General features: G+C 45.7%; 1 protein-coding gene across 4 annotated transcripts in view; it reads left to right on the forward strand.

The window, feature by feature from the left end:
• The window catches only part of NSD2 (nuclear receptor binding SET domain protein 2), a 94,588-nt gene that overhangs the window by 51,492 nt on the left and 22,510 nt on the right, over positions 1 to 20,586 (forward strand). For 3 of the 4 annotated variants that reach the window (XM_059379459.1, XM_059379451.1, XM_059379465.1), the window contains 4 exons: positions 3,490 to 3,634; positions 6,321 to 6,439; positions 9,044 to 9,125; positions 10,624 to 10,745. In XM_059379459.1, coding sequence (XP_059235442.1) covers positions 3,490 to 3,634; positions 6,321 to 6,439; positions 9,044 to 9,125; positions 10,624 to 10,745 — 468 coding nt within the window. Of the gene's footprint in view, positions 1 to 3,489; positions 3,635 to 6,320; positions 6,440 to 9,043; positions 9,126 to 10,623; positions 10,746 to 13,312; positions 19,260 to 20,586 lie in introns of those variants that run through there. The other variant, XM_059379471.1, reaches the window with a different exon arrangement.

Consider the following 20,586-nt stretch of genomic DNA (forward strand, 5'->3'; position numbering starts at 1 on the left):
GGCTCCTTGCTCAGCGGAGAGTCTGCTTCTTACTTACCTTCTATGCTCATGCTCCCTCTCTCTCTCTTTCTCTTTCCCAAATAAATAAAATCTTTAAAAAAAAAAAAAAAGAAAAAATGGTTGGGGCGCCTGGTGGCTCAGTCAGTTGAGCATCTAATTACTGGATTTGGCTTGGGTCAGGATCTCAGGGTCCTGAGATGGAGTTCCATGGTGGGCTCTGCACTCAGTGGGGAGTCTGCTTGAAGATTCTCTCTCCTTCTCCTTCTGCCCCTCCTCCTGCTTGCATACATGCTCTCTTTCTCTTTCAAATAAATAAATCTTTTTTTTTTTTAAGATTTTATTTATTTGACAGAGAGAGGACACAAGTAGGGGGAGGGACAGAGGGAAAGGTGGAAGCAGGCTCCTCCCCACTGAGCAAGGAGCTGGATGTGGGACTTGATCCCAGGACCCTAGGATCATGACCTAAGACAAAGGCAGACGCTTCACGGACTGAGCCACCCAGGCACCCCTCAAATAAATAAATCTTTATAAAAAGTATGGAGGTTGCTACTACTGAGTGCTTACTGTCTGTAAGATACATTGCCTGTATGTTACTGTGAAAGAAGATTATTCAGTTCTCATAAAGGCCTTTTGAGGTTGGCGTAAATTATCCCTGTCTTATAGCTAGCTACCCTGAACTCTGAGATGTAAAGTGACTCTCCTGTACTGTGGGAGGACACAGGCAGGAGCAAGGACAGGGAATTGGCCCGAAAAATCACATCTGTGCATGTTTGTGTGTGCACCCGCATGCATAGAACTTGTAGTCTTTGTACTCCCTGCTTTAGTGATGAGGCCCATAGACTTCAGGGAGAAGCCAGGGCCTCATTAACCCAAAATGATGAGGGGCATACTTCTTTGTCCCCGCTGGAGTTCACAGTACATGACTAGGGATGAAAAATAAGCAGGTGGCCCCCCAGAAGGTGAGCACTGTGGGTAGGATGGTGGCTGCTTTGACCTTTCTATTTCCTGTACCTAGCTCAGAATGTTCCTTGAATGAATGAATGAATGAATGAATGAGTGAATACAACATTGTAGCTGAAATTAAAAGGGTGTGCCAAAGTCAGCCTGGTGGAAGAAAATGTTTCAGGAGAGTGTGGCCTGTGGAGAGGCAGAGCCTGTTGTTGTGCCCCTGAGTGCAGAGTTGTTTAGGGAGTGATGAAAGGGGGGGGTAAGGATGGGCTCCAGGCTATGGGGGGGCTGTGGAAGACATTGCCAAGTGGCAAGGACCCTATTCTACATATGGGCCAGGTGTGGTCCCTCTAGTTGCAAGGAGGGAGCCCTTTTAGGATGGGATTGTCAGCCGGTAGATGGGTCGGACTGAAGGCCAGGAGACTGGTTCGTGAAACCATAGTCATCTAGATGGGGTGGATACACAAATGTTCAGGAGTGGAGCTGGCTGACCTGGCAAGGGATTTAGGTACAAAGGGAAGGGGGCCTCAAGGAGTCAAGTCTTGTTTGATGACAGCTGTGAGCATGGCATGGCTAGGATTCATCTGATTGAGGACATTGTATTCAGGGCTGGATGACTGAAGGTGGTGGGTCCATGAATGCATGTGCTGATCATGAGGAATCTGGAAGTGGAGAGTTCCAGAAGGCAGTTGTCCTGTGACTTTGAAGCCCTGTACAGAAACCTTTGCTGCGTGAGGGTCTGAGACCTTTGATGCTTGGAGTGTTGGGGCTGGTGAGCTCACCCTCATGAAGGATGGGCAGGCAAAACAGAACCCTGCTGGACAAGGGGGCCCCAAGATGAGAGGAGGAAGCAGGTGTATGTGGAGCCGGGACTGCAGGGGCACAGTGGGAACGGTGACAGTTCACAAGGGACACCAAGAACACCCAGTAGAACGCTGGAGCTCAGAGCTGTTCTTTGCGTTGCAGAAGGCATCCTGGGGTTGTGAGGACATGGAAGGGCTGCATGATTATTAGGCTGCTGTTGACCCACATCTGAAAATGCATGTGCTCTGAGATGCGAGAGTGGGTGGAAGTTGGCGTTGGCGGTGTGCCAGTGTCCCTCAGGGCGGGGAGGACTTGATGAGGTGGCGGGGAAGGGGCACAGAAGGCCATAGGAAGCCGTCTGCAGTGACCATGTTGTGAGTAGGGTTTTGCATTTTGGGGCAGAGGTTACCCTTGTTGGTTGGGCCAGTGTGGGTCCAAATGGTAGTAGTGGTAGTAGTGACCAGCAGCATTAATTTGGTGATTCCTTATCCCTGCCAGGTGAAGAGTTACTGCCCCCTCATCACAGAGGGGGAGACCCCTTCACTTGCCCGAGTTCACAAAGCTGCCATATGGGAACCACACGTGAACCTGGGGTCTGGCTCCAGAGCATGCTGGTCAGTGCTCGGAATCAGGCAGCAAACATTTTTTGAAAGGGCCTCCTGGGCAGTTGAGGCCTGTGTCTGTTACTTTGCACTGCTGTTGTGGCAGGACAGCCACCCTGTAGAACAGGTAAAGGGGCGCCAGTGGCTGGTTGCAGTAAAACTTGATATATGAACGCTGATGCTTGAATTACTTGTCATTTTTATGTGCCAGGACATATTCTTCTGACTTTTTTTCCCCAACCATTTAAAAATGCAAAATCAGTTCTTAGTTCATAGACCAAATAAAAACGGATTGGGGTAGGTCTGGCTTGCCCATCATTTGTCCACCTCTGTGACCCTGCTGTTGGTGGCTCTCAAGCTTGGGTGCCCATGAGAGTCCCCGAGAGTCTTGAAAACACTGATGCCAGACCCAGAGAAGGAACTGGCCTTGGGTGGGACCTGAACAGCAGAGGTTTTAAAACTTCTCTGGTTGTTAGTATACAGTTAAGGCTGTGGGCCCATCCATGACTCATATGCAGAGTTCAGGAAAATACACAGTCCTGGTTGGCAAGTCTGGGGTGGGGCCTGAGGTCCTCATTTCCAGCATGCTTCCGGGGTGCTGAAGCTGGCAGCCCCAATATGGCTAGAAGGCCATGCAGGGGGTGTGTTTCTGTGTCTACCCTCCATGGCATGCCATCTGTACCATCTAGAGCGAGCACCTGGGAGACGGAAGGTGTGTACTACAGCAAGTGAGAAGGCCAGGTCAAGACTTCACCCCTGTGTTGACAGGTAGTGTTTCCGTGACACTTGTCCTACCACTGATTTTCCAAGGATGCCTAGAAAATTGTAACTTCTAACTAATTTAGTGATTTTGGAAAAATGTACTTTTTCCTCTTACCATTTATCATTTCCTGCCTTGACATAAATACAGTTGAGTTGTTTTCACCAGCACTGTTTTTATTTATGAGCTTTGAATGGGTTATAGCATCAGATAATCACTAATTTTCTTTGAAGCTTTTCTGGGGCGTTGTTCCATGATGTGGGAATAAATACACCACACAGAGTTCCCAAAGGCTGTGCATTGGATTTTGTGCAAAACAAAACCCCAGTGCATTGTAGGTGTGAGGCTTTCTGACCCCTCTTCCTGGGTCTGCAGGTGGTTGCCGAGCACCCGGATGCCTCAGGCGAGGAGATTGAGGAGCTGCTGGGATCGCAGTGGGACATGCTCAACGAGAAACAGAAAGCCCGCTATAACACCAAGTTCGCCCTGGTGGCTTCCTCCCAGTCTGAAGAAGACTCTGGTAAACGTAACACTGTGCTAGTGTGCTCTGCTTGGTTGTGAGATGTGTGTCATGTAGCCAGCTGAGCTCCGCTCGGTGACTGCAGGGACGTGGGGCTGCTCTCCGCATCTCTGACCCATGCGCTTGTGCCAGCAACCAGAGCGCGTGTGGTCACAATAAAGCAATCTCTGCTGTCTGCCTTTTCTCCCTCATTGTTGTGAGAGCTGCTTGGTGTGATTCTCTCTCTGCGAGCCCAAGTGGAGTGAGTGCTCTAGCCTCCACAGCGATGGGGTGGCCAGGGGTATACAGAAGGGAGGGAGCCCAGGCAGTTGCTAGGACTGCAGGTGTGATGCTGCGCTTCCGGCAGGGGCTGGACCTGCACCTCAGGAGGGGCTTGCTTCTTCAGGTGGGGGGCCTTGGACCTGGGAGCAGGGAGGGCGTTCCTGGCCCATTTGCTTGAGAGCTCACAGGGTGAGGAAGGTGACTATACTGGCTTTAAGTATGGCCGTCCTCTGGTTCTTCTTAGGCCTTCAGTTTAAAAAACAAATAATTCTACTTTGCTTAAGAGAAGGGAGGCTTAACAGTGTAAGCTTGGAAAGAACCTGTGACAGTGGTCAGATCTGTCATCTGTACATGCTTGGACACACATGTGGAAAACCAACATTTCTAATGTAAAAAAAAAATCTTTGGTTATCAATTTAAAATACAGACAATTCTGTATTTCTCAAGGTTCATCACTGAAGAATTTTGGAGTGGTCAAATGTAAAGTGTTTCAAGACTCACCTAAAAGGAGACCCAAGACCCAGAAGTCATTGCATTTTGGCTTGTGCACACAAGCCATGCTTCTAGACCAGCCTGTGCACATCTGCCTCTATCCACACGTGCACTAGACAGCCTGCCTGTTTTGGTCACAGATGCTCCCTTTTTTTTTTTTTTTTTTTTTTAAGATTTTATTTATTTATTTGACAGAGAGATCACAAGTAGGCAGAGAGGCAGGCAGAGAGAGAGAGAGGAGGAAGCAGGCTCCCCGCTGAGTGGAGATCCCGATGCGGGACTCGATCCCAGGACCCTGAGATCGTGACCTGAGCCGAAGGCAGCGGCTTAACCCACTGAGCCACCCAGGCGCCCCTGGTCACAGATGCTCTTGATTTTAGGGCTTTCTAGATCTCCACATCAACTATCTCATATATTAATATTGAATTTTGTTGAATTTGTTCAGCATTTGTTGCAAATAACATAATTTAGAATAGCAAGTATGTTCTGGATTTGTGCAGAGGTTGACTTGACTCTTCATCAGCACACTACATCTGGAAGGATGGTCCTTTTCAATGACTGGCTTATTTAAGAATGAGTTAGGTTTTCCTGAAGCCAGATTGAACTACCCTTGAAGAGTAAGTGTGACTATGACTCTGTGTCACATTTTGTCATTTTGGACTGCTGCCGACTACTTAGCTGACAGGAGGACAGGGTTGGTTTCCACCTTCAGTGTATGTCAGGTGTGTTCCTGTCCTAGAGGCCCTCGAGCCTCCCTTTTGGGGCCTCCAGTGCCAATAACTAAGACGATGGGCTGTGTTGGTGGCATCAGCTGTCTGTGGCCTCAGTATGAGGAATTCAAACAGAGGCCCACATTGCTGACTTCTGTACAGAATGCCCGCTATCTCATTTTGGGCACAGGGGAAGTTCTTACGTGAAGGGCTGTGACATCACCTCACCTGTGTGGAGAGGTGCAGGGTATCAGTTGCTTCTCGCAGGTCTCTGTAGTTCAGTGACATACACTGATGAGCTGGGCAAACTGGGTTGAGGGTGTTCTGGCAGGTCAGGCTGGCTGTGCCCTGTGCTGGCCGTGCATGGTCAGTGCTGCACAAACCCCATTGCTCTGCAAGCCTCTTCCCAGTGGGCCTTCATGGCCAGCCCATGTGGCTGCCTGTGGGCCGGCTCATGCTGTCATAGGGCAGCTGCTGAGGGCTCTAGTGGTATCAGGCCTCCACCTGTGGTGAGGCCCTGGATGGAGTGACCAGGCCGTGGCTAGCTGCACCTCCTCCTGAGGCACCACGGGATCCGGCACTCCTCCTGGCTGCACACCCCTGTCCCTGTGGGTGGTAAGGCTGGAGGATGACCCTGTCCTCCCACCGGATGTCTGCCCAGTGGTCCAGGGCTACACCCTGAACCTTGGTACAACAGGCATGCAGATAGAAATACTGGATCTGTGCTTGGAATAAACATTGGTGTGTTCGAGTTAATCACCTCTCTAGAATTTGCACTCTGACCTTACATCTCCGTTTCCTAGGTCAGTACCTTAAATCTTGGATTAGTTGATATTCCTGGAAATACTAATGACTGACATAGTTAAACAACATGTAGGAAACCCTTAATTTGAAGATACCGAAGGAGTGTTGCTGCTTAACATGCTTCTTTCAGGAAATGTATAAAAAGTAGCAAGCTTTGTACTTTTTAAAGTTCCACTTAAGTTCCACTAGTCTTTAAATGTTAGGAAACTAGTGGGTTATATTTAAATTTAGTGCTATAGGATATTAAAATGTAATTATAACAAATACCAATATAATAATCTGTAGATTAGATAAAGATTTTCTAGTATTTGGTGGTATAGGAAATGGTCCCTTGCAATTTGCTGGCTGGGCCATCATTGCTTTGGAGGGTGGCTTGTGGAGTGTTTTTCATGTAAGTTTCCCCTGTCCCCCATACCAAGGTAATGTAAATGGGAAAAAAAGAAACCATACAAAGAGGACACAGGACCCTGCTGAAGAGGCTGAAGTTGAAGATGCACCCAGGAAAAGACTCAGGACGGAGAAGCATGGTCTTAGGAAGGTAATTATGCCCCAGGTGTGCCTGGGCTGGAGGAGCATGTGCTGTGTGAGTCCTTAGTGGCCAGTTTCCTGGGCAGAAGCAGATCAGAGGCTAGGGGCCTTGCTCAGCGGGTACTGGTTTAGAGGCAGACGGTTGCGTCTCTCCTGAAACCCTTTTGACAAGGCTGTTGCAGAGGGCCAGTTCTTATCTGCCATGGACTTTATCACAAGCTGCTCATACTTGGCTGTCAAAGAACATGCAAACACTTTGAATAATACTTGATGTTTAGATTTTTATGGAATTGTATAGACCAAAGATGGCTCTTGTCTATAGGGCTGTTATTCAGTGTGTAAATAATTGGCATGAAAACATCAAAATCAGGGATGTTTTTAGGGATTAGGGATAAGTTATACTTCAATAAAAAAGTTTTTCAAAATCCATTAAAGGTGTTGAAAATAGATTTTATGAGTTCATTCAGTTTATTAGTAATTCATGTTATTATTCATCTAATGGGACTACTAAGCAGGCCTGTTTGATGCAACAAAAGAGTATAGATATGATATGCATAGAATATATGATACACTCTTTCTCTCTCTCTATATATACTTATATACTTATACTCTTCTACTCTTACAAAAGAGTATAGATGTGCATAGATAGGAGGGCCCCAGGGCTGTCTAGTTCTAGCACAGTCCAGCAGGCATCAAGGGGCGAAGTTTGCCTGGCACCTGGAGGAGGGTGAGCCCGCTTACCCGCTTATGGTGACTGTATGTGTGGAGAGCATGCGCTCTTTCCAGTGTGCTTTATGGCCCTGTGGTGTTGAGTCACGGACGGACCTAGAGTTGAAACAGACTTTGTATCTTATGCTTGAGTTTATATAAAGTAGTCTTGTATCTGTGGTTTTGAGAAAAGCTTCATCCATTCTTTTACCAATCTAAATGAAGAAGTTCCTTTTTCTTTTTTTTAAGATTTTGTTTACTTATTTGACAAAAACAGTGAGAGATGGAATACAAGCAGAGGGAATGGGAGAGGGAGAAGCAGGCTTCCCGCTGAGTGGGGACTCGATGTGGGGCTCAGTCTCAGGAACCTGGGATCATGACCTGAACTGAAGGCAGACGCTTAACCAACTGAGCCACCCAGATGCTCCTAGAAATTTCTTTCTTTACTGTTTTATTTGGAATGGAAAACCCCATTCCACATGCTGCTGAAGTGTGACCACGTGGCCATCAGCTATCTTGCTTCTTTAAGGCCATTGTTGCAGGTCAGGGCAGCAGGCAGGCCCTGCACTATTTTTCTGGGCAAGAGAACATTCTTCCAGGGCACCTGTCGGGTGAAGTGGTTAGCGGTCAAGTATCCAGCCCAGAGAGAGGTAAAATGGACCTTGTGTCACTGTAACCAGGTGGCTCACAGCCCCCAGGAGCATCCTTTCTGCCTCCTGCTAGTCAGGCAGTCCTGTGCTGGTGGGCAGACTCACATCGGCTGCCTTGACATACTTGTATTTCATATTTACCTTAAAAACGTGTGGTCCTGGACATTTGAAAAATCAAAATTCATGTTAAGTAGCCAGGTAGAAATGTTTTATTACCTAAGCTTGGGCAGTAGCACATAATACAAAGAGTAGTGGTGTCTCCCTCTGGTTGAGTTTTTATAATCCAGGTAGGCTGTATCCTGTACACTTCCTGGGCCCCTGTTACCTTGTCCGCAGTCTTGTGACTGCTTACACCGGCCCTGGGCCGGCTGGGGAGTGGGCTCGGCATGCAGGGAGCAGCCCGGCCTGGAGACTGGGAAGGCGCAGGTGGCTGCATGGCCATGCTGCTTCAGGGCTGTCAGGAGAGGTTCTTTTCTTTTTCTCTTTTTTAAAAAAAATTATGTATTTATTTTGAGGGGGAGAGAGAGAGCACAAGCAGGGGGCGCAGCAGGCTCCCTGTCAAGCAGGGAGCCCGATGTGGGGCTCTGTCCCAGGACTCTGGGATCATGACCTGAGCTGAGGGCAGATGCTTCACTGACTGAGCCACACAGGCACCCAGGAGAGGTTATTTTCAACTCCTTCAGATTCTGAGCACTGAACAAAATGTTCCTGATCCCTTCTTGTGTGTGTGTGTGTGTGTGTGTGTGTGTGTGTGTGTGTGTGTGTGGTTTTTCTCATTTGTGAAATGTGCTTTCTTGATGATCTTTGTGAGGTTTGTCTGGACCTTATCTCTGAATTGGAAATCCTCTGTGGAGGGAGTTAGGGAGTTAGAGCAGTGATGTTGGCATTGACTTGAGACGCCACTTTAGGTTGATGGAACAACCTCAGGAGCGGAAGGGTTGGTTTTTTTTTCTCCTTCACACTCTGCTTTGAATTCAGGGGGAACTTGGAGAAGCGTATGAAATGCGGCTCACATGAAGAGTCTGAGCAGCATGGCTTGTTTGGCTCCCCTACCCCTGCAACACCTCTATCCCAGCAGATGGCAGGGCAGGCGCCGGGGAGGGCCTTTGAGCTGTGGAAGAGGCATGAGCCTGCTCCGTGCTCATGGAGTATGTGGAGCACATTTCAAAGAAAGACATTTCAGCAACCTGTGTTAGTTCACATTAGATTTTGTTCCCCTTCCCTTTCTTCTCTTTTTTCTTTTTATGTAATAACAGAGAGAGACGGTCAGTGACAAGACAGCCCGAACAAGCTCTTGCAAGGCCACCGAGGCAGCCTCCTCGCTGAAGAGCCAGGCAGGTAATGTGGTTAGTGCTTCTTCCTTCTCAGCTCTGCCAGGCACCTGGGCTGGGCTGGCAGCAAACAGGAAGCTGGGCCGGGGAAGGGCACGAGATCTCCTCCGAGGGGTCTGACGGCTAGTAAGGAGGAAGGAAGGTTCTCGTGCACCTGAATGTGTAAGTGGTTGCAGTGCTCCAGCTACATTTTATTGAAGTTATTTTTCTCTTGGTTTCTACTGGGCTTTATTTTCAGTTTAAAATTACGCTAAAGAAGTTATTTAAGTCAGAAATATCCAGGTTTCTTCCTTGATGGTGCCAGTAGCTGCTATAAATTCCACCACTTTTGAGTATCTGATCATCTATTTTCACTAAAAGTAAAAAGTAAGGATTAGTTATTTCTCTTTCACATGTTGAAGAAACTGGCTTCAAGTGTTTGTGAAAAATAACTCAAAGCAATGAAAGAAGTAGGCTCCCTTTCCCTCCTCATTGTCTTTTTGAAGTTTCTTACAGTTTATTACAGAGAGCTTACCATCTCCAGCTCTTTTTGTTTTTCTGTTTTTTTCTTAAGAAAGAGGGTGGGGGAGGGGCAGGGGCGAGGGAGAGAGAGAGAACCTCAAGCAGACCTCACCCCTGCCCCACCCCGCTGAGCAAGGAGCCCAACACAGGGCTTGATCTCATGACCCTGAGATCATGACCTGAGCTGAAATCACGCAGATGCCATCTTGCCTCCCTCCTGTCACCAACTCTTAATTAGAAAAACAACATTCAGAGGAGAAAGGAGTAAGTGAGAGTTGGAAATGGATTTGCTTTCCTTATTTTGCATGAGGTGCTATGTTGGTTTTCAAAAGTCAATTAAATGGACTATGAAAAGAAAGACATTTGTGAGCAATGTTGTGCCCGAGTTTTCACATCCGAGAGACCACCAAGGAGCCAACACCGATGCAATCACACCAGGGTTTATTTAACAAGCTTAAGCTTGGGCCCAAGTATACCCAACACAGTGGAGTTGGGACTTGGACCGAAGCTTAAGCTTGTTAAATAAACCCTCGTGTGATTGCATCGGTGTTGGCAGTTTAAACATTGAGTGGACATTTGAGGATATGAAGGGATTGTTACTTTTAAGAATGGCATAGTGGTCTTATGGTTGTATTTAAAACTTTATGTTTCAGAGACATGTACTGAACTTTTTACAGGTGAAATGATGTTTGGAATTTGCTCCAGAAGAATGTGGCTTCTGGGGATGTGAAGCTAGGTTTGGATGGAGCCGTGTTGTGATGGATTTGGGGGTTGGCCAGGCAGGGGAACATTGGAGTTCACTGGACAATTTGCCTTTGTTTCCATTCAGATTTTTTCACAGTAAAAAGTTAAGCCTAACAGAGGATCCTGGAAAATTTATCCTTAGAACTTCATTTATTACAGGGGTAATTTTGAAGCAGTTAAGAGATTGAGGGTTTAAAAAAAAAAGAGATTGAGGGTTTAAGATTTCAAACTTTACTTTATAAACCAAAATTGTTTTACAGCAACGAAACATCTGTCAGATGCATGCAAACCACTGAAGAAGCGAAATCGGGCATCTACAGCCGCGTCTTCCACTCCTTTTAGCAAAAGTTCGTCTCCTTCTGCATCCTTAACTGAGAATGAGGTAAAATACTAGTGATAGTGATGACCATGGTGTTCATATGAAGGCCATTTAGTTGCCCAAGTTGAAGTGTGAGCAAAAGTGAGACTTAACAAGCATAACACTGGTGTCCTCTCCACAAATGTAGGTGAGTTTCAGATTCTTTCAACTATGTATTAGTCATGGAATGGGGAAAAAAAATCACTATTTTAGTCTATTTGAGCACCATAGGTATACACACATGCACACAGCGTATGTATAAATGTCTGTGTATATACTTCAGTCTGGATGTAGTTTAACTGTTCTTGAGATCTGTGTTTAAAATGTGTTCTATTTAGCCCCACACTGTAATTAATTTTCCACATCCCAGCAAGTCTACTCTGGCCCTAACATGACACTGTTGCTTGAGCGGACTCTGGTCATTGTGCACTCACCCCAGGCGGGGTGGAGGGTAGTTTGCCTGTTGTGTTGGATTCCTAGGCTCATGGAGGCATGTCCTCATGCATTCCATGGTTTGAGTCCTCTAAATCCTGGCATATACCCTTAGATGCTTGAGTGTGGAGGTGAGTCAGAACCACCATGGTAATACGACTCCTCTATTTTCTGCATTTGCAGAATATGCAGTATATAGCAGAATAATATCTACCTGAGGCTATACCCCTCGTTGTATCATAACATCTGGACTTCATCACCAGATATAAAGTCTTGGCCGTTCTAAAAACAAAAAAACAGCCTCAGAATGCAAATATGACACTTTTGGGGAGTTTTGGATTCCCAATTTTAGTGACTACCCAAGGAGTTTATAATCAAGTTTTAATTCCTTACTAATTTTTTCCCTGTGATCCTCTTTTTCTCATTGTAGACATGAGTCCTGTTTATTTAGAGTATGAGGAGATGCTAACCTTGGGCTTTTTTTGAACAAGACAGTAAGGCAGGGAGTGGATATACCCCTCACCCTATTGGGTAAGAAGGTGGCACTTTTGACCTGGTCTCTGCCACGGTCACTGGTGGGGCCTGACTGTTCTGCCATCTCAGCCTCAGTTACTTCCTCACTCTAGATGTGGGCTGGGCCTTCCTACATGAGGTGTCTTCTAGAGACCTGAGCCATCTGAGGTGGTATAAACATAGAGTTGCTCTGAGTGGGGTTTTCTTTGGGGTTCACGCCAGTGGTGGTGGGAAGCTGCTCATGTGTGGGAACTGGGGCTTTCTTATAGTTTGGTGTGTGTAAATATTTCTTATGTTTGGGCACATTTGAGAAAATGCAGTATGAATTCTTCACTGAACTTCCAGGGGCTTATTGAAACATGAAAAAGACAAATTCTATACAAATTTTTTTCCTTTTTCTTTTTTTCTTGTCTGAATTATGATTAGTATCCTGAAAAATGAAGATTCTAATTCTAAAGAATACTAAAAGTAAAAAATTTCAGGTCCATAGACCCTTTTGCTTAAAGTCGGCTTTTTAAAGAAGATTTTTAATGAGTTTTTCTGTCATTGCACTTTGATCCACTTTCTGGTTGAGTTTTTACTTACTCCGTTGTCAGATAGAGTTGTAAGAAAAACTGAGGCTGAAAACAAATCTTTTCTGTCATTCCTGGTCAGAAACCATGCCAGCCAAATGTTTGGATTCTGGGCAGCACAGCCCAGGGCGGACACAGCCAGGGTGGGGTGAGAACAGGTGGGTCAGGGTTGGTGGTCTGATGTTCACTGAGACCAGGGTGACTGGGGTCTTCCTGGGTTAGACATTTGTTCTGAACTTGGGAAGACTTCAATGAAACATCTTATAATTATTAGACTTCATTGATTTTTTAATTTTTTAGAACTTCAGAACTGGGTAGTTTACTAAATGTGTTCATATTATATATTAAACACATTAAAATCATACACTGTCCTGCATTTTGAAGGTGATACATAGATCGCATAGTATGCATTCTATTGCTTATGTAAAAACATTCAAGTTACTAGGCCTTTTCTATCAGGCCACTTTTGAGTGGCTTATATAAATCTTTCATTAGCGTTCATTTTTATAGAATTATATTGTTCATTAAACCACTTCAAGTGAGCGAAAAGCCTTATCTATTCTGTGTTACCACTACTGAACTATAGTCTGCGTTCACAACGTATACCATGCTGAGTGCCTTTTAGCACGGGAGGCAGAGTGTAGGGTTCTAAAACAGTGTCCTATAAACCACTGGTATCCTGTTCTGGTGGGAGTTGGGTGACCCTGGGAGCTGCTGTTTGGGCTTCAGACTTGCCCCTTACTTAGGTCACATGCCCACTGCATGTTTGTGTGTCCTGCTTTTTATCACCCTTGATTGAAATAAGGAGTTTTCACAGAGTTGGTATTTCAAGACATTTTAGGTCATCTGTGGTTTAAATTCTTCTCAAAAAAAGGTATATATGAGAAATAAAATTGATACTGGAATAAGTAGTACATGGTACTACAGCACCCTAATGAAGAGAATAGATTAAAATTACACACTTGCATGACAAAGGCCTGTGAAGGAATTAATGTGATTTAAGTGTTTTGTAACTTCATTTCTTATTCCCTTAGTAGAGCAAATTCTTATTTTTTTCGCCTTCACTGGTAACAGCTTTTATGGGAGCCCACATCAGCCAAGTTGGATTTGAACTCAGCTGCCCTGTACTGCACTTAAAATGATGTAATATTCCAGGATGTCTGCTCCAGGTGGTGTATCGTCGTACACACTAAGGGACATTCCTATCACAGTCATTTTATGGAAGATGTGTGATAATCTGTTTTTACTGGTATTACTAACACATACAATGAAGAAAACAGATAACAAATTTTAAGACCAAGGTAAGATACCTAATCAAGGCCATTTACCTGATCACATTCATCTCATAATAGAAACACACTCATATTGCAATGATCCATGTAGATTTCACGTTGAAGGGACGCCCGTCACCGGGGGCTGCCCTGGGCCTGCAACAAGGACTCCGCGCCGAAGGGGCTGGTCTTGCTAGAGGCCACACTTGTCTCCTAGTTCATGACTTGCCGAGTTTTTATTGAAAAATGCTGGCATCTGCACCTTCAGAAACAGAAAAGCAGCACACACTAAAAGGAGTCCTCGTCAGCTAATTCCCATTGCCAATGGAATGTACTCAGTACTGTACATATTAAACTAATTTCCAACATAAAAGGCAGGAGGAGTTTTGATTCTGTCTTTTTTTTACTAAGCAGTTTTACTATGACACTAGTTACAGCAAATTTTTAGGAAAAATCTCATTTACAGTATCATATGAGCCATTTAACTCCACTCTTGGTTCAGTGATTGGTGTCTTGGGGGCACTGCAATCAGGTTATTTATAGTAGCCACTTCATCAGTCGCTCTTGTAGGACATCAGCCATCCCATTAAATGTCTAAGTCTTGGGTGACCACCTGGTGTCCTACCCCTGGGTGCCCGCATGTTTGCATGGTGAGACGCAGGCCTCGCTTGCCCTTTAGCTCGTGGAGGCAGAAGGAGTGCTGTTCACGTTACCATGTTAACAGCATCCGGTTCATTCCCAGCAGACTCTTCAGCTGTGTTCTACCCTTAATGAAAGTTTCTGACTACTACTTGTGTTCTAAACCGTTAAGTAATGTAACGCATGTTAAACACTTAGGGTGCCTGGCGCCTTGCAAGGACTCAGTGGTTCACTGTTGTGACAATAATGGTTATAACAATAAAAATAATAAAATCACCATCATTCCATTTTTATCCAAAAGTATAAATTTTGCTTTGGCATGAAAAGTGATCCTCTCGACGGCATTATGCACGTGGGGGTAAACTGAATCTAGAAGTGGCAGACACTGGGCTGGTTTGAGTAGCACTTGAGGGTCTGGCCTGTGCTGAGGGCTTGTTGGGTGGCTCTTCTTGGAGCTGGTGGGATACATGGCCTGCGAGATGGCCCAAGTCATGCTGTTCCTAAAAGACATTGAAAAAGCTCAGGAGTAAATGTAGGGGTCACAGAAAACTAATTATTTTATTTAAAAATGTGAAAAAAGGTCATGTAAGTGGTCCAGTTCAAGAAACGATCACCCCAAGTAGAGACTTGCCTGTAAGGCTTTTGACAAGAATTCATTTGAAACTATAGCATGATGAATTTTGAGTGGGCGGCCGGCCAGCTACCAACATGCGTTAGGCGCATTAGAAGTTAGCCAGAGAGCAGGTGCTTTCCTCCGTAGGAAGAACTGTCAAAATGGCTGTATGGTATATCCTCTAGGCAGCCTAAAATTAGCATCAGCGAAGTACATAGGAGGGCATGGGGTAGGGACAAGGATGGGGGAGTATGCAGTGTTTCTCAACTGGGGGAGGCATCTTCCTCTGCTGGGGGATATTGGGAAGGTGGTGAGGTGCAGGTAGTGAGAGGGACAGTTCCACAGGCGGCAGAATTGTCCTCCAAATGCCAGCAGTGGTCTTGCTGGGGAATGCTGGTGGATGAGCAGAGCTCCCGAGAGGGCCCACCCATGGCTTCCTGAAGGTGAGTGGAAAGGGCTTCTGTTTGGAAAGAGCTTAGTGACAAGTAAGTTTTGTCTGCCAAGAGCACAAAAATTCATTATGCTACTAATTTAACATGAATTCCCTCATTTCCTAGGGAGGTCAGAATAACACTGATACATTCTAGTCTTGTCCTTTGAACCGCCTGTTGTTGAAGTGACTTTCGCTTAGACATAGAATCACTGTAGCGGTTCCATTTACGTGCTGCAAACCGTCTGCCATACACTGCATTTGTGTCTGGTGAGGGGAGATAGGAACAAGAAGAAACTCTCTAGTATAAAACATGAGCCTTTCACAAGGGGGTGAAAACTTGTCAGAGTATACAACAATCTACATTTCAGCTGTTCTAAAACTGAAAATTCCCCACTGTGTTGGGGGCACATTAAGTGCACCTATTAGCAGTCGGGGTCCCGCACTGTTTACCCACCTGCTGTGGGCTTCTGTGTCCCCTGTGGGGCCTTTCTTTGGAGTTGGTACAGAAGTTAAATGTCTGTCTCTGATGGTGTTGAATCTAGGTGTACTAGCATCAGTACTCTCTTTATACAATGTATCTGTTCTATCTCTGTCTCCCAACTGAAAATAACCTGTGTTTTTTAAGAGGTTGCTCCTAAAAACCACCAAGAAATCGAGGCCAATTCTCATGGCACGGAAGCGCAGTTTCATGAACTAAGGCCACGGGTGTGTGCGGGTGCATGGAGGGGTCTCGTCTGTCTCACCTCCTCCAGGAAAGTTCATCCTGCTCCATTAGTGTTCTCTGTGAGGCTACCCTAGCTCTAGATGGGTCTGAGCCCAAGTGTTTCTCTGGAAGTTCATGCAGAAGCACAGAAAGGTTTAAAATGAGGTGTCTAGGGTTTGAGGAGTGGTGATAAGGGTGGTGCCATTTCAGGAGGTTTCTTTTGTTGGGAGTGTTACCTGCTTGCTCGAACTAGAGGAGAGGATGCAGGAGACTGTGCGGAACCTGAACCGACTTAGCAGCAAGGTCAGCGTTCCGAGGGATCTCTTTGGCCAGAGTTGAGGGCAGAGTGGGGCCAGCATTTGCCCACCGAGGGTCTCTCTTAGCAGTGTCCCCAAAAAGGAATGAAAGTAAGATTGTAAATTAGCATCTTCTAGTTCCCAAAACCAAAAATGCACCCACGAATGGGTGTAAAATTAAAGTGATAAAGAAATGACCTCAAAGAGGGTTCTTGGCCAAAGCCTGACGTGAGTGGATGTGGGGCCCTCCTGTGGCCAATGGCGAGCTGTAATTCTGTGCGTCATTTGAGTAATAGTGTGAGCACACTTCCATGAAGTCCTCCATTCACTTAGCCTGGCAGAAAGGGGAGGCTCGGCGAGGGCGTCCTTGGTAACTTAGCGGCCCCGTGTGGGGCCGAGCTGGCAAGGAGGCTGGGTTCCTGTCTGAAAGGGCAGACACCTGTACTTTGGCCAGTGGACTGGATTCCTTTCTTGCTTGATTTCTGACCTAATGTTTCTCCATCATGTCTAGCCCTTTAGATGATTAACACATTTTGAAGGTGGTTCTGGTCCAGGTAGATCTGTGTGTGACCTGGCGAGGTCTCTTTATACTTGGTGCCAGGCTGTAGTTCTACAGGCTTTTTACAGTCCATACCTTCCTCTCCGGTTTTGAAAATCTCTAAACAGAGAGTGATTGCTGAAGCCTGCTGTTTATCTTGCAGAATATGAATCTGAGTGAGACTCTTTTGCTAAAAGAATTGAATCTCGTTAGAAAATATTTCACAAAATGCTCCCTAATCTGTTACTGGCTTCTTACTGACTCTTAAAGTTTCTTTTTCCCTTTTTCTCTTCTTTTCCTTTTTAAGAAATATACTGACTTCTATGCATTTTGGAATTTTTGGTCAGTGACCTCGATTTTGATCCCTTCAAGTACAGTTTTTGCTGTTTTACCTAGAATTAGAAATTACCACTAATCTACTTGCCGCTGATGGATGATCAGCCATCCTCAGCAGGTAGAAGGTGGTGTGTACTATACTCATCATTCTCCTTATACTGCCTGGGGGAGGGGCATGCTCCCTTCCAGGCATTTTCACCAGCAAGGGCCAGTGTCCCACAATGTCAGTTTAAGAATCTGACAGGTCTTGTCGTCATGTTAGAGACCTTTGTGACTAACATATTAAATTGACTTTATAACTTTTTCTGGCCTACGTGTAGCTGTTGAGTTTTGGCATAAAACTCTTTGATATTGATGTTAAAGCGTGCTAACCATTCAGGCATGTCGTACCTTTAAGGAATGACCGAAGTGTAGGGGTGGGGTGGCCCAGTCCAGTGGGGGTGTGGGGTTGGGGTTTGCTCAGCCGTGAGGCAGGGGCTTCATTCCTGTTTTCACCTGGCCACAGGGAGGGCACAACTTGTCTCTTGGAGCAGGCCAGCCCAGGCCCCTCCCCAGCCCACTCTCTATGGGATGGCCACTGCTGTGGGACATAGCTGGGGCAAAGTTGGGTTAATAGGATATTTCAGAGACTCATTTTACCCATGATCAGGGCCAGCCTTGAATCTGGAGCAGCAGCCACATGGCCTGATGCTGCGGCTGTGGCCAGCCACTTGGCTCTCACGGGCACCTTCTGGGGCTTTCGGACAACACAGAAGCACCCAGGTTAGAAGGTGAAGCACAAAGACGGTGTGTGAGCTGGAGGTCTGTGTGTTCAATGACATAGACCTAGCCCTAGAATTTAGGGGCAGCTAGGACGGTTGTAGTTGATGTCATCTAGAAGGGTCGCTCTAATAAACATTTTTCTGAACTGTAGTGTTTTAGGTGATGAATGACTGATTTAAAAATTATTTTAATTCCACTCAATATTTCACTGTGATGTTAACTTGGAGGACCTGTCTGAGGTTAGTCTTGATTTTAAGCTCCTTAAATCTGTTGGGCACAGGATATTGATCATGTGTAAATCCAAAATATTGTGTGAAAGTGCTTATAGTTATTTCTTCCTTGACAAAAGCGTAACTTAAACATGAAAATAATGTTTTTATAGAAATATTTATTGTCCAAGGTCTGTAATTGTATTTCAAAAATTATGTGGTATTCAATTTGTGAAGGGATTTGTTTTGTCAAAAAATTTTTACAATCACTGTGTATACCACTGTCCGAGGCTTAGGGCCCCTTTCCCATCACAGCAGAGAGGACTGGGATCCACATAAGTCACCCTAAATGGCTATATTGTTGCTAGAAGTTGGTTCAAATGTGTTCACTAGGTTACCTTATGTTCATTAATATCGCCTTGAAAACTCCCTGTGATACATGTTAAGGAGACAGCAGTCCCTGCCCATAAAGTAATGTATTTGTAAGGCAAATAGGCAATTGGATACTATCACATATTAAGTGGGGAGTAGAGGAAGTATTTTCAGACTCAAGAAAACTTTGAAAAGTCAGGAACTAAGCTGCTTGGAGATCTGTGCTGCCAGCGTGGCTTTGGTGGATTCGGGAAGCGCCGGGAAAGTTCTTGACAGAGTCTGTGTCCGTTCAGTTACTCCATTGTTCTTTTTCCAAATGCATCCTACTGGATATGGAATAGACTGTAGATGTCGTAGACTGAGAGTTGGGACTGTGTTGGGACCATTCGGGTGAATGTGTCGCTTTCACAAACGGCATCTCCGAGTAAGTACTGTCACCTGGTGCACGTGGAGCCTGCAGCTGGAGTGAGGCGCGCCGGTGTGGTGCCCTGCGCACTTTGCTCCTCTTGCGGGTGGTGTGCTGAGCGCAGAGCCGTTGGATCCCTCCGACTGTGTGCTAGTTGTCTGTCCGGTCGCTGGGAAGGGGTTGGGCGGGGCGAAAGTCGCGATCTGCCGCAACCTGTGTCATGGACTGTAATATTGTAAGGTCTGTATTCTGTATGTGTATCTTAGACCCCAAGCAGGAAACAAGCCTCATGTGTGTCTTTAACATTTATATTTCCATTCAAAATATGTATTCAGTGTTGATTTCCTCAAAACAGACTTTGTTAATTTAGGAAATATCTCCAAGTGGAAACGTGCTAACTTTTTCTGTAAATCTTAAATAAAAGGTGCTGTTCCTTTCTTTGACCCAGGACTGGTCTGTGTTTTCTGTCTTTCTCTCCATGCAGTTTTTCTTTTTTTTTTTTTCTTTTTTTCTTTTAAAGCTTTCAATTTGTTCCAGCCACATTGAGGGAAGAACATGGGTTGGTGGGTAGGGAACCGGGGCTCTCTCCCCTGAGCCCATGTTGAAGGCTCTTTCTCTGGGCCTCGGTTCCTCCGTCAGATGGGTCAGCCTTGGGCTGCTCGTTGAGTGGGGCTGGGCCAGGAGGCATGGCAGCTCTTCCTGATGCCCTCAGCCCCACCCCAGTGCCCATCCGCATCTTGCCTCAGAGCGCTCAGACCCCTGTCCCCTGCCCCTCTGTGACTCTGAGTCTGAGGGACATGTTAATAAGAATTGGCGTTTGAATGCAGTTTTTTTTCCAAGTTACCTTCTTTCTGAATGTTAAATGTTAAAGAAGTAGGGGGTGATCTGATAGGAGGGGCTCGCTCTGGCCAGCCTGGAGGGCACCTTGCTGTGCGAGGATCCCTGTAATGTAGTGTATGTTCACACCACTATTTCCATCTTCCCGGAAAAGGTGAGGAAATGAAGGTTGAGAGCCTACTTTCTCCAAACTGTGTTGTTAAGGGATGTGTCAGGAGAACAGCGAGGCCGGTGGGCCGACGCACCAGCTGGCCCGGCTGCAGATGCCGGTCAGAGTCAGCACGACCCGCACACATCTGCCTGTTCTTACAGGCTCTAAGTTCGTGCTAACTGGGTGTTTTCCTTCTGCTCCCCTCACATTAGGGAGCTAACTCTGGGCAATGTTCATTGATAAGAGAACAGAACTGGGTGGATTGGCTGGTGGGGTTTGTTCTGTTTTGTTTTGTTTCAGTGTGGCCCAACTTTAGTTTCTAGCTTTGTATTCATTGGCAAACAACAGGCCTATAACATGATTACTTGTTGTGATTATCAAGCTGTATAGGAAATGTAGTTTATACTTTTGTTGTGTTGAAAAATTCAGTTTTCAACATTCATTTACCTAACATCAAACAAACACTTAATGTGTTTTAGGTTTGTTTTTTTTTTTTAATTTGAATATGGTATATGAGAAAATTTTCTTACTAAAGATTTATTGATTTCTATGTGGAGATTTATTATTGCTGCTCAAATGCGGGCAAAATGTGTGCCCTGAGGAGGGAGAGGGTTAGCCTGGGCTGGGTGATTTCTGATGATGAAGGAGATGGGTGAAACACAACCCGAGGGATGGTCCTTTGGTTTGCTCAAAGATTCCACATTTTTCTCCCAGGCCTTTCTCTTAGACTCACCTATTAACAGAGTCAGCAGGTTTTACCTTGCCTTTTCCCACTTGGAACC

Source organism: Mustela nigripes, chromosome 1 (genome assembly GCF_022355385.1).
Source record: "Mustela nigripes isolate SB6536 chromosome 1, MUSNIG.SB6536, whole genome shotgun sequence".
Taxonomy (NCBI): domain Eukaryota; kingdom Metazoa; phylum Chordata; class Mammalia; order Carnivora; family Mustelidae; genus Mustela; species Mustela nigripes.